This window comes from Brachyistius frenatus, unplaced genomic scaffold (genome assembly GCF_029030835.1).
Source record: "Brachyistius frenatus isolate BFR_SWC_R1_liver_20210118 unplaced genomic scaffold, ASM2903083v1 Contig_62, whole genome shotgun sequence".
NCBI classification, from domain to species: Eukaryota; Metazoa; Chordata; class Actinopteri; family Embiotocidae; genus Brachyistius; species Brachyistius frenatus.
Genome location: NW_027210661.1, coordinates 42218 through 55362, shown reverse-complemented (window position 1 = coordinate 55362; position 13145 = coordinate 42218). Strand labels below are relative to the sequence as shown.

Genomic DNA, 13145 nt, shown 5'->3' with positions numbered 1-13145 from the left:
TTACAGTTCACCACTGACTGTTGATTAATATGCAGGTAAAAGAAGTGCTTAACTGCACTTAGCTTGAAGCGAGCTGACTGCAATGTGTATCTGTGTGTAAGTGCACGCTATCCCCTCCAGTTTTGGTCATTGGTTGAATTCAAATCATTCCGATACAAATATCATGAATGAGTGTGTGTTTGACAGGCATGTCGGGCCTACGAGCAGTTCATGATTGACCTGGCTAAGCTGATCCGCACTGACCGGGGACTGTCCGTCAATGAAACCCACATTAAAGAGGAGGTGACGCGAGTTATGGACTTGGAAAGGGACATTGCCAACGTAAGCATTCTTATTTTTGCATTTTTCCAGCATAAGCCTGAATACTTCTTCTATCTTCTAGCTTCACACACCACAAAGGCTTTTGTTAGCCGCATGATCTTCTTGTAATCTATTTGTAGCCAAAACCTCTTCCCTCTTGTGTCTGTGTCTCAGTCTGGAGCAGCTGCTGTCTAAAACAAGCTGTTAACCCATCTGATCCCAACATTACCACTTTTCTCAGACATTAACAAGTTTTTGCAATCCACGTTTGTCATTCTGGGCTGTCTGCTCTGCTCACTGCCATGCTTCACTTCCCCTCCACTCGACTGCTGGCTTTTACAAGGCAGTCACACCATTCAAACTCTGACATTTACAGACCTGAAGCCTCCTGGGATGCCAAATGTGTTTGATGCTGCTGGACCTGCGCAGCAATTGTACACGTGTCAGGAAAAAGAAGGGTTGTGACAGCATTCCTGATTTTCAGCCTCTCTGTCTTGCTCTTTCGAAGGCTACTGATACTCCAGAGGATCGTAACAACCCAGTGTTGCTTTACAATAAGATGGAACTGGGGGACCTAAACGCCAACTTCACCCTTGAGGTTGAATCACAGGTAAAAAAAAAAAAAAAAAGTACTATTTATGTCAGAATTTTATGTTTCTGCATCGCCTTGCTTCCTCCTCCTCCTCATGTTTATTTTCTGCTCTTTGACTGTTGTTTTTCTTCTCTCACTTGAAAGGTATTCAACTGGAGTCACTTCACGGCTAAGATAATGGATACAGTCAACATGAGCATTCCTGATACAGAGAAGGTCATAAACTACTCCCCCAATTATTACAGAAGGCTCAACCTTATCTTGGCAAAATACACTAAGAGGTATGTGTGTTTTAATATGAGTGTGTAGGTGTTATTGTGTGTGATAGCTAGTTTGTGTTTGTGGGGGCGAGAGCGCACAGCGTCAAAACAGCTGCTCACTTTTTTTTTTTTTTTAACTTTGTGTGAGTAGGAAAGTCTCTTTGAGCATGTTTTCTCTCCTCTCAGGGATCTGCAGAACTACATGGTATGGCGATTTGCTATGAACATGGTGGTGGGCCTGAGCCGAGCTTACAGACACACCAGGAAAGCCTTCCGCAAGGTACGCAGCCAAAAACTTCTACCTTGACTTCAATAACGGTCCCTGAACCATATTGATTTTATAAATTCACTTTCAAGAAAAAGAAAATCGCTTCCCCCATTATGGTACAAGTCTTTGCAAATTTGCATGCAGTTAAGAGGGGGAGAGTGTAACTCAAGTCTTCTTCTGTGGCCACAATTAACGTAAACGTGTCACATAAAGCTATTGCTAGATGCTACAATTTACAGATGTCCCCTAAACACCTCACGTGCTATCAGTAAACACTACACTTACTGCAGTGCACATAAAAGAGTAAAAGAAGGTGTTCTGATGTAAGCTTTACCAAATGTGAAACAAGGGTTTTTATCTACATGTGCAGGCCGCCCAATTCTGTGGCTCGCAGACAGACAAGATTTACTGCTGCATAAATGTAGTAAATTGTGTAATAAAAATGTTAGTGTAGATGTAGCAGAGCTATCGGGATTTTGTACCAAATGACAAGATCTTTTTTTGATAACAGATAATATAGGAGCTATTTGGTGGGTGCTGTAAAAGTAACAAAGTTTGATAACCAGCCCTACGCGTCTGAGGATGAAGGGAACGTCAGTAGGTTTGTAGTTATTCTGACACTGACCAACTGATTGTATATTTGAAAATAAACACATCATGGTTAAAAATCACATAAGACTGCTTCTAAATGATTCTACATGGGCAGTTTTGCTATTTTTAGTGTTGGCTGACAAGTATGCTGATACTAAGGTATTAGTCGGGCTCTAATAAAAACTAGATGTCCACTCACTGCTCCATTGATATTCTTCCTCCCACCGTTTATAAATCTTTGTCATTCCAATCTAATAATTTCCCCTCTGCCTTATTTTTTTTATAGTCCTTAATGTAATTGCCATGTATATTGGCGGTCCAAATAAAGAATTGCCACGAGCCTTTCTAGCCAATACGCTGAGTAGTTTATTCTGCTCCTCTAATTGATCTGTGCCTCGTTACTTTCCCTGCAGGCTTTGTCTGGCACAACGTCAGAGGCTGCAGTGTGGCGACAGTGTGCACTTTACGTCAACAGCAACATGGACAACGCCGTGGGACGACTGTATGTGCAGGAGGCCTTCTCTGAAAAGAGTAAAGAACTGGTCAGTAGGGAGGGGGAGTGGGGGTGAATACCTTGTCGTCTTGTTTACCAACATTTGGAACTGATAACATAGAGATACATCTGCAGGGCATTACAAAAGCGGCATGGATTCAGTTACCCATACATGCAGTATAGTATCAAAATATGAGTTTTCTCTCACTTATTTGTGTTTTTGTCATCTTTGCATCTTGTGTCAGCCCTACAGAACTGCATTTTTTTTTTTTTTTCTTTTGCTTCAATCCACTGACAGCAGCTGAACAAGGTGTCTTTATCATCATCATCATCGCACCACCCACACTGAAAATCTCAACTGTGTGTGTGTGTGTGTGTGTGTGTGTGTGTGTGTGTGTGTGTGTGTGTGTGTGTGTGTGTGTGTGTGTGTGTGTGTGTGTGTGTGTGTGTGTGTGTGTGTGAGCTTAGGCATGGGACTTTGTGTAGGTGAGTCAGATCGTGTGTGTTGTGTGTCTCGGATATCATAAATCTCTGTCATCTTCTGGACCCTTGCCTACGCTAGCATGTGGCTCCCACATCAAACCCTGTGTGTGTGTGTGTGTGTGTGTGTGTGTGTGTGTGTGTGTGTGTGTGTGTGTGTGTGTGTGTGTGTGTGTGTGTGTGTGTGTGTGTGTGTGAAAAACAGCACACAGCTCGTTTGATCATGTAATCACCACGCATGTCCTCAAAGACATGACCACACATACAGTACATACACTGCATGCGTGTGAGTGTCGATCTGCAGCTGGCACACATACTTCACTCCTCACATACCGACCTTCTTTAAGCCCCACAGATATATGTCAGATATGTTCGCTGGTGGACTGGAACTACATGCACTGACAGGGATACTGTACTTAAGATACTTAATACTGTCGTATTTTACTTTTTACTGCTCTATTTTAACATGATTTAATAAAAAGTAACTTAAAATAGATAATAGTATGTCGGTAAGTTCAGCGACTGAGTATATTAAATCAAATTAAAATAGTGAATTATTGCCAATAAGAAATCTTTATTTATTTATTTTTTTAAACAAACTACTCTTGTTTTTAATACCATGACTGGAAATAGTCAATTAGAAATTCCCCATACCTCCTCACTTTCCTGCAAAGATCATCACTGGATCTGCTCGTGTTGCAGTTCATGGCCCAATCATCCATCCAAGACTCCATCCATCTGCACCATCTAGTGTAGCTCTGCCTTTATTGGTAAATAAAACAAAAACGGTTTTAAAAATGAGCCTTAATGCCTTTCTAAACTTACAGCCAACGTTTTTCTTTGGTTGTTTTGGTGAGGGGTGGGTAAAATGCAGCTCATTGACATTCCTGTCGAATAGAGAATTAAAAATCACGCAAAAACCATCATTGAAAAGCATTTTTTTTTTTTTTTTTTTAATTGAACTTGGAACACAGCATCACATAAGCTAAAAGGTTTTCGGAAAAGCCTTCTCAGTAGGGTTGCTGCCGGTTTGTGGTGAAACACAGCGTGTTGCCTGAGTTGTCATGCGGCGTGTTAGCGAGGGGTCTGCTGATGTGATGACACATTGGGACGCCTCTGTCTGTTCGCTGTGGTCACAGAGCACAAATGTGGTTGGAGGGCTCTGGAAGGGTCACCTTCGCTGTCACTGCAGTTTTTAATTGTTCCTCTCTATTTTGCTTTCATTCTTTTATGGGTTCGGGCTCTCCTTTGTGAATTATTTTCCTTCTATTTGTGTGTAGTTTGTAGACAACAGTTGTGACCGTGGTCAAGTGCATGCATTGGCGTCAGTCAGTCTGTCTCTGAATGTGGCCACCTCTTGTAAATACTGTAACTCGAGGGATACGTTATAGAAACATTAAACTTACACCACAGGTTCCCGCTGAAAACCGAGATTCTCATGTGGATTTTGGCACACCGTGCCGTGAGAATTCGCAAATAAAAACAGAAAATATCATTAACAACAAACAACTACAGCTCTGCAAATGTGTGATGTGAGGAGATGAATGCCAACATAAAAGTAATCACCCAGTTGAACAGCATATGCTTAACATATTGTTAAAAATCATAAGTACATCCTCTATTATTTAGATTCATGCATTAGGTTCAGGATTGTTTTAATAACCAGAAATCTAACCCAAAACTGCTGGATGCATCTACAAGTAAATGTAAATTTAGAAAATATGCAAATCAGTAGCATAATCAATAATGCATTTGTAGATTTGCAGCCTGAACAGCAGACAACTACATCTGTAGAGAATTTCAATGCAACCAGATGAGACTTGTATAAATAAATATAAATTACTTTTTGAATACATAATTTGAGTTGTAATTTTTAGTCATTAAACATCATGTATTTCTGGATGTCATGACAAATTAATAATGCATAAAAATAGCTGGTGTCACATTAATCATAACTAAAATGATAACACTTCTAGAAATGTTACCCAAAGACATCAGAGACCCATGCAGAGGGCATGTAACCTTAAGCTGTTTAATATTGATATGAGGCCTGATTCAGGGAAGTTTATTTTTGTGAGTCTGTTGCACAGCATGTTGCAAGACTGTTTTGTATTCTTGTGTTTTGTGATTCTCTCTCCAGACCTCAAACTGCAACACTGGAGAAAAATGGAAGGACAGATGTTTTTTTATCATGATATATATTTGATCATCATATATCAGTGACATATTTGTGACTGTTGCCGTATTCTCTCGTGTTGTGTGTTGGGGGGGGTTTAGATGGAGGAGATGATTAAGGACATTCGGGAAGTGTTCATTAGTAACCTCGATGACCTGACCTGGATGGATGCAGAGACCAAGAAAGCCGCTGAGGAGAAGGTATTGGTCATAATTTCAGTTGCGACGGTGAATAATTACTAGTCTGTTGAAAATAACCTGTTTGACAGTACGATTTTTTGGCTTGTGGTATTGCTTTCTTGAGAACAGCTCACTGCGGACACCAGTAAAGATGCTCAACCACATCCGCCACAATGCTTACAGGAACAGTGGCTGTGACTCGCAGTGGGGCCGGAGTCCATTATCAAAGTTTATTAATACCGAATGTGCCGCATCAGTCATCAATATCAGTCGCTGTACACTCTATGGTCACTCCTCTGTCCTCGTATCTCTTCTCCAGGTAGATGGAGGAGAGGCCGTTTGGCAGGACAGCAGACAGAGTTTGACCAGTTTTAATAAACGTTACAAACTAATCTGAACTCCACACATTTCTCTGTTCAGCTGCTAACTTCATACTTGGCTCTGGTGTCTGGTCGTCATTCTCACCGTTACGTAGCTGAAATGTCTCGGGCTCTGCACCTCGAGGTGTCATGCTCACTCTCCCTTGCGCTCGACCTTGCCACACACACACACACACACACACACACACACACACACACACACACACACACACACACACACACACACACAGTTTTTAGGTGTTTATTTGGCTTTGGCACTGTGAAAGAGTACTTGAGTATAACGCCTAAATGTTTTTAGGACGGAAAACCCTGCTTCTTGAGAACAGCTCGCTGCGGAAGTAGGTGAAGAAGACGTTCGACTCGGCTTCGATGCTGTGTGAAACTGCGGCTGTGGGGCAGTGAGGCTCCGCCCCCTCTGCCTTACAGAGCGCGGTTTCCAACTTTAGCGGTCTCCTTTTCATGAAAAGGTCTTAATATCAAACGCGTCACGTGTCCAAATCACACCAAATTCGGCAGCACACACCCTCGGGTCCCCGGCAATACACCCACCGAGTTTGTAGCGGGCGGGACGAACGGTTGTTGAGATATGCGAGGGACAAACAAACAGACATACAGAGATCTCCAGAATACATAGTAGTAGATTGCATTGTATTATACTGTATTGTGTTCTTTAGGGTATTTAACTACAAAGAGGATGTCCAATCTTGTCATCTACTTTTGGTGTAGGCCCGAGCTATTCGAGAACGGATCGGCTATTCTGACAACATCATGGATGACAAATATCTCGACAATGAATACAAATACGTGAGTGTCTTAAAAAAAATTTCAATTACTTATGTTTTCCTTCTTCCACTGAATTATTGGAGCAGAATACAGAGTGGGTTCATTGTGGCCACATATCAGTTGTAGGAATGTGTTTTCCTGGAGAATATATGACCAAGCGTTGATAGCTCTAATTGCGGCTAATCCTCCTGTTTCTGTGGCTGTGTGTTGGTGTTAGCTGAGCTACAGTGCAGAGGAGTACTTTGAAAACATCCTCCAGAACCTGGAGTATGTGCAGAAGAAACGCCTGCGGAAACTGAGAGTCAAAGTCAACAAAGAGGAGTAAGACTTCCTGAGGGGGGAGGGGGGGGTAGAATTAACAGGCTTATCAAGGATGTGTACTAAATTAAAGCTGCAATGTTGAGTATTTAAATCAATAATAATAAAGTGACTTGTTTTTTCATGTTGTTTGTGGTGTGACCCATTATCTATCAGTGCAGTTCACATTCTCAAACACAAATCCCTGATCGCATATAGGTTTCAGCTTTCCACAGCATGGAGGCTAATATTTGACTTGTCATTAATAACTTTAGGTTATTTTCTATATGTTCTGTCAGATCTAGATTAAACTGTGCTTGTGTGCTTCTTGCTGTAACCATTGTTTAATGGCACCATCCTAATCTTTTCTCCAGGTGGGTAACTGGAGCTGCTGTTGTCAACGCCTTCTACTCATCCAGCAAAAACCAAATAGGTATTTCAAATGAGCACAGGCAGACACATTTCAGCTGGGTATCATTCAGAGCGGTACTTTTTCTTTTTTTTTTAATACAATTTTTTTTTTTTTTGGTCAAATCCATTTTATGTAAAAGAAAATTACATTACGGTACAAATGTCAATTTTGGGAGGACTCGCATACAAGTGATAGCCTCACATGCTATCAGCAGACGCTCGCTGGCCGGCTGCAGACGGCAGCCTCTACTGAAGCGCACGCACATGTGGCTACATTTCGTTTTAGAAAAGTGTGGTTTCAATACTGAGATTTACTTAGCTGAAACCTAGTGATTTTATTTCGGTGGGTGAGCCAATCGAGTACAAACTACGTGTAAAATGGCTCACCGACGCGCAGGAGATTTACTCCCGAGTAAACGCATGCATTTTAAAACAAAAACCTATTGGAGTGGACGAGGCCTATCGGTATCAAAAGTTGGTCCGAAATGACAAGGCCTTCTTTTTTTTTTTAAAACAGTAGTAGTAGTAGAGTTTGGTATGCAGCCCTATTTAGTCACAAAACACAAAAGACGACCAAATTGATCTTTTGCTTTGTTGTGTCTTTTCCTGGTGTCAGTGTTTCCTGCAGGTATCCTCCAGCCCCCTTTCTTCAGCAAAGGCCAGGCTAAATCTCTCAACTATGGTGGCATCGGCATGGTGATCGGTCACGAGGTCACACATGGCTTTGATGACAATGGTATGATTTTCCACGCTGTTGCTCTCTGTTCCTCACAGGAGAAATGTTGACAGTTTGCGTTGGTGTTTGGATAAAAATATTTCCCTCGTAACTGGTACCACTTCAGACCAAATTGTTGCGTAACACCATTTAGTGTACGAGTTTTGCCAGGGAGCGTTTTTACCACACTTATTTTGACTGTGTAATTTGAAGTCATTATGTTCCAGTATTCTTTTATAGTCATGTCTGCTCAGATCATATTCACTCACATAAAATGAAAACACGTTATTGACATCTGCAGCATTTGAGTGCTGTTAACAAGATAACAGATGCTTAAGCTTAGAGGATTGTCACAATTAATCCAGCCAGTCCACTTTTCTTGCATCTGGTCTTTTTTTTTTTTTAGGCCGCAACTATGATAAGGATGGTGACCTGAAGGACTGGTGGACACCAGCCTCCACTCAAAGGTTCCTGGAGCTGTCAAAGTGCATTGTCGATCAGTATGGCAATTTCTCTTGGAACCTGGCCAATGGACTACATGTACGTCCCTGCAGACAATCTCTCTCCTTCTACTTTTCTCATTTTTCTAAGATTATGTCAAATTCCGAGCAACATTCTCCGAAATGCCATCATAAACCTTCACCTGTAGCTCAGCTTTATCTATCTCTATTTGCTCTCCTTTTATCTTTGCCAGCTTATCCATCTATCATTTTTCTACCGTTCCCTGGTTTTGCAGCCTCATCTGTTCTCTGCATCAGGTGTCTTTAATATTTTGTGTTGACATATCAATTCCTCTCCCCCTCTGTCGTATTCTTTTGCCTATCTTATCCCTAAGAAAATGATTTCTTATATCCCAGAGTGATAACTGTGATTTGCTGAAATACAGAGAAAAAAATTAAAGCCCCCCCCCCTCTGTCCTTTTCTCCTTGCCCATCTTTGTGTTCGGTCCTGTCCTTATATCCCCTCTCTAGTTAAACGGTAACAACACGCTTGGGGAGAACATTGCTGACAATGGAGGGATACGACAGGCATATCAGGTAATGAGCCTCAAAATGAAGTTGGTTTGACAGGTCTGGTTTACAAATGAACCAGGAAAGGATTCAGTCTGGGGTTACTGTAATCTGCTTGCTAATATTTAACAAGTGATTTTGGTATCGGACTGGCTCATTAGCTATTGCAAACACAAAAGTAAAGGACATGATGGTGCTTCTGATTAGGTTAACTTTGACCAGGAGTTAGAAGATAACAGATATTCACAGATTTGAATGCAATATGAGAAAACAAATAGTCTGTTTTTCTTATGAATTATGATGTCTTAATACTGTACAAGTGTGTCTTTTGTGGTGTATTTAAATTGTTAATTTGCTACTTTTGCTTTGCGGCCAAGTGAGGATTGGATTTCTTTAATGAATAACTAGATCTCAAACAGAGACTACATGTATACTACGAGAAAAGTTTAGAGGTGAAAAAGAAATAATTTCTCTGTCCACCAACAGAAAGTGACATCACTTTTGATTTACGTGCTGTTTTCAAAATGGGGCAATTATATTTTTAGCATAAGAAATGATTCACAGCCAAACAGAGTTTCGCCCGGTCGGTTACTGCGTAAGCAGTTTACAACCAGTATCCTCAGAAAATAATTTGAACAAACAAACAATTTGAACAAACCAAAAATGTAACAAAAGAATATTTATTGAAAATCTTACATGCTTGTTTTATTATATATTTTCCAAGTTTATCACAACCAGTTAGAAAGGTTATTATCAGGCATTTAGCAGCAGTGTAATGTGGAATGTTGGGATTTTATTTTATTTCATATATGAGATTGTGAAATAAGATTTATGTCTTTACTGTAGGCCTACAAGAACTATGTGAGGGAGCATGGAGAGGAGCCACCGCTGCCTGGCATCGAACTTTCCCATGATCAACTCTTCTTCCTAAATTTTGCTCAGGTAGTGGATTGATTGACAAATTACAGATATTGATGAGTGATTGAAAGATAAATTGACAATGGTTGATACTTTAATGGATAAATGGTTGGGTAAATGGCATAAAAGTCTGGATGGAGGATTGGATTAATGGGTTAAGGGATGAATGAATGGTTCGGTGAGTTACGAGGGGATTGGGTGGATGAAAATGGTAAAAAGGACAATATATTGGAAGCTACATTTATTGTTATTGATATGATCTAATACAACCGCTGTCTTTTTCAGGTGTGGTGCGGAACACACCGACCAGAGCAAGCTGTTAATTCCATTAAAGTTGACGTGCACAGTCCAGGGAAATTCAGGTAAACTCAACATAACAGCATTCCTCTACATAAATCAGCCATTTGCTGGTGACAAAGGGCAAGAAACACATTACAGTGGTAGCTAACATTTTAAAACCTTGACAAAATGAAATATCGTATACATTTCAGTTTCAAGTCACCCTTTTTATACAGCAACTTCAACTCACACCATCAATCTCTGTATGTTTTATAGGGTACTGGGCTCCCTTCAAAATTTCCCAGAATTTGCCAAAGCATTCAACTGCAACAAAAGCAGCTACATGGTCCCTGACAACATCTGCCGAGTTTGGTGATCCACAGACCTCTGGGATAGGTCGTCCCGGTCCCCCTACAGTACCTCTCCCCTCTGACTGTTGGAGCCCTCATGGGGGAGTGGGGTGGGCTACGGGGAAGCGGAAGCTTCCCATAGCTCTTTACTGGATGGACCATCGCTGGTGGACTGACAACTTCAGTATGCACTTCATCCGAGGACAGTAGCAGACTGTACCCTCAGGGACAGACAGAGCACTGTCTCTCCTCCTCCGACACTGTAGTTCTTTCGGTTAGCCTGATTACTCTCCTACTCACTGGATACAATCACTCCTCGTCTTGTTGATTTTTCTCTGAATTTTCATGTTGATTTTCTTCTCATTTCCGAGTCTGTCCGTGTGTATTCGTGCGAGTGTGTTCAGTCAAAATACTTTACAAGTGGTTGGCAAGAGAGTGGCAGACCAAACAACTGTGCTCAACCCACTGGCATTTGAATACACCACACACCCACTCACACTCGTATATATGTAACCGGTCCGAACCACCGTACTGTATGTGGGAATGAGCTGTGTGGCTCTCATAAAACCTCAGCTGGTTTCAGCCTTCATCTACATGCTGATACACTCTACAATGTACTCGTAATGTACTCTTTGTTTATACATAAAACTAGATTAGGTAAATTATTACAGAAAATTTGAATTTATTTTGTTGAACAGATCATTTAAGTATTTAACCGTGGGCACATATTACACAGTGCTGTTCAATATTTAATGTTAATGAGTTTACTGCAGTTGATTGGTGGCGGTTGTTCATCAGCAGAGTGAAGATAATAAACCAAAAGGAAGTTTCAGCCTTTATGACGACGGCTGGTCATGAATCGTCGAGCCGACAATCGACACGCGTCTGACCCTTTTCAGACGTCCTTTCAGCCTCGTGTGCGTTTCTGCGTTGAAGTACATCTCTGCGTTTCCCGGCCTTTGTAAGTCATTTAGTATCACTGCCTGCTGTTTATCAAGAAAATTGGTATGCCTTACAGTTGTGCTACTGTGTGTGAGTGTGTAAGTGTATTCATGGGAGAGAAAAGGATAAGAAAATGTATCTTTAAAGAAGTAAGTTGACTTTTTCCACATGCCTGTTTGTTTTCTTGTTGAGAATTAGACGAGACCATCAACACCAGTCTCATGTCTGTATGGTACGGCCAGCTGCCGGTTAGCTTAGCTTACCCTGCTCTGTCTGACGGAGGGGGAAAAAAGACCAAACGGCACATCTAAAGCTTCAGAACTATCGAATTACTTAAAGTGCGTTTAATCAGTACAGACAGTGTAAAAACAAGTTATGGTTTTACACAGCGTTACGTGCCGGGGCGTAATATGACGTCACATAAAAATCACCTCCTTTGAGCAGTGACTTCATGTCGGCTCCACTAGTTGCCTGGCAACACAACCGTTACGAGAGAAAGGACCAGGGAGTATTTCACTCCCATTGGAAGGATTGGATATGGATTAATAAAAAAATTTTTTTAAAAAAAACATAAAATAATATATTAGTTTAATATATTTAAGCTAACCGTCCTCCTGGCTGTAACTTTACTTTTAATAAACTGAGGTGAGAGTGGTATCGGTCTTCTCAACTCTTGGCAAGATAACGATTAAGTGTATTTTGTAAAATGTTGAAGTATGTCTGCGTGTGGTGATTTCTCAGTTTGATCTTTGTTTAATCATATTATATTGCCCATAATTTTAAACTCCACAGCCGAATGAACTTTTCAGAAGAGCAAGCATTTTCTGATTGCAGAAAATTGGAGTAAGTCAGTGGATCCCAATTGATCATTTTGTATGGCTTTGTTTATGTAAAATATGACTGAAGCTGTGATACAAGGTTGTTAATTAGGGATTTATTTTGGCCTTTTATATAGAAATTAGTGCAATGAATGATGCGGCAAAGTCATCTAAACCACATCCTCAGAATGTAACATCACCCACTGCGTCGAGTCTTTGTAGATCATTCCCATTTCCTCTGCTCTTTTTATTTTTGCAAGCTTTCTGTTTCTGTCACTGTTGCTCACTTCCTCAGGCTTGCTTGCTTTCTTTCTTTCAGTCTCTCTCCCACTCTCTCTCCCCTTGTAGAAAGACAGATATACCTCAGTTGCCTGTATTTAGATACTTTATATTAATGACTGATAATCATCTTGAGGTGCATTTTTTTTTTCTTTCAAAATAAATCTTTAAATAACACGCCGAGTCCGCAGGCGACTTGTCTCAAAAGGTTTGTGCGTGCTCGTGTCGTTTCAGCATCCGTATCTGGCTTCTCTATAAACGCAAGCCGTTCGATCTGATACAAAGAGATGTTAATTACATTTTAAGTGTTGGTGGGTAATCTCGGCAGAAAGAGTCAAAATTAGAGATAATAATGTCAAGTAGGACTTAATGTGTGCACTGCATACATAATATATTGATGCTCTTGGTGTGGATTGTCGTATGTGATGCTCTTAAAGACCTACATGTAGTTATTCCCACATTCTTTTCCACTCGTACAAACACTGTTGACTTGAGGGGAAAATATGGAGGTTTACTTCAAACTAGAAATTTCCACAGAGAGGGAAAGAAGTTAATTTAATGCAGCGTTAGCCTAATCTCTTCCCCCACTAATTAGACCTTTAAGCATTAGGGAAGTATGATCTA

General features: G+C 40.8%; 1 protein-coding gene across 1 annotated transcript in view; it reads left to right on the top strand.

Moving 5' to 3' along the window:
- Positions 1-12913, top strand: part of LOC138625392 (neprilysin-like) — a 33035-nt gene extending 20122 nt beyond the window's left edge. Inside the window, exons 9-23 of the mRNA XM_069706276.1 lie at positions 187-321; positions 809-910; positions 1037-1173; positions 1339-1432; positions 2425-2553; positions 5262-5360; positions 6446-6523; positions 6720-6823; positions 7174-7232; positions 7827-7946; positions 8332-8465; positions 8897-8962; positions 9782-9877; positions 10139-10215; positions 10409-12913. Coding sequence (XP_069562377.1) covers positions 187-321; positions 809-910; positions 1037-1173; positions 1339-1432; positions 2425-2553; positions 5262-5360; positions 6446-6523; positions 6720-6823; positions 7174-7232; positions 7827-7946; positions 8332-8465; positions 8897-8962; positions 9782-9877; positions 10139-10215; positions 10409-10508 — 1530 coding nt within the window. The 3' untranslated portion in view covers positions 10509-12913. The remainder of the gene's footprint in view (positions 1-186; positions 322-808; positions 911-1036; positions 1174-1338; positions 1433-2424; positions 2554-5261; positions 5361-6445; positions 6524-6719; positions 6824-7173; positions 7233-7826; positions 7947-8331; positions 8466-8896; positions 8963-9781; positions 9878-10138; positions 10216-10408) is intronic.
- Positions 12914-13145: the final 232 nt, after the last annotated feature.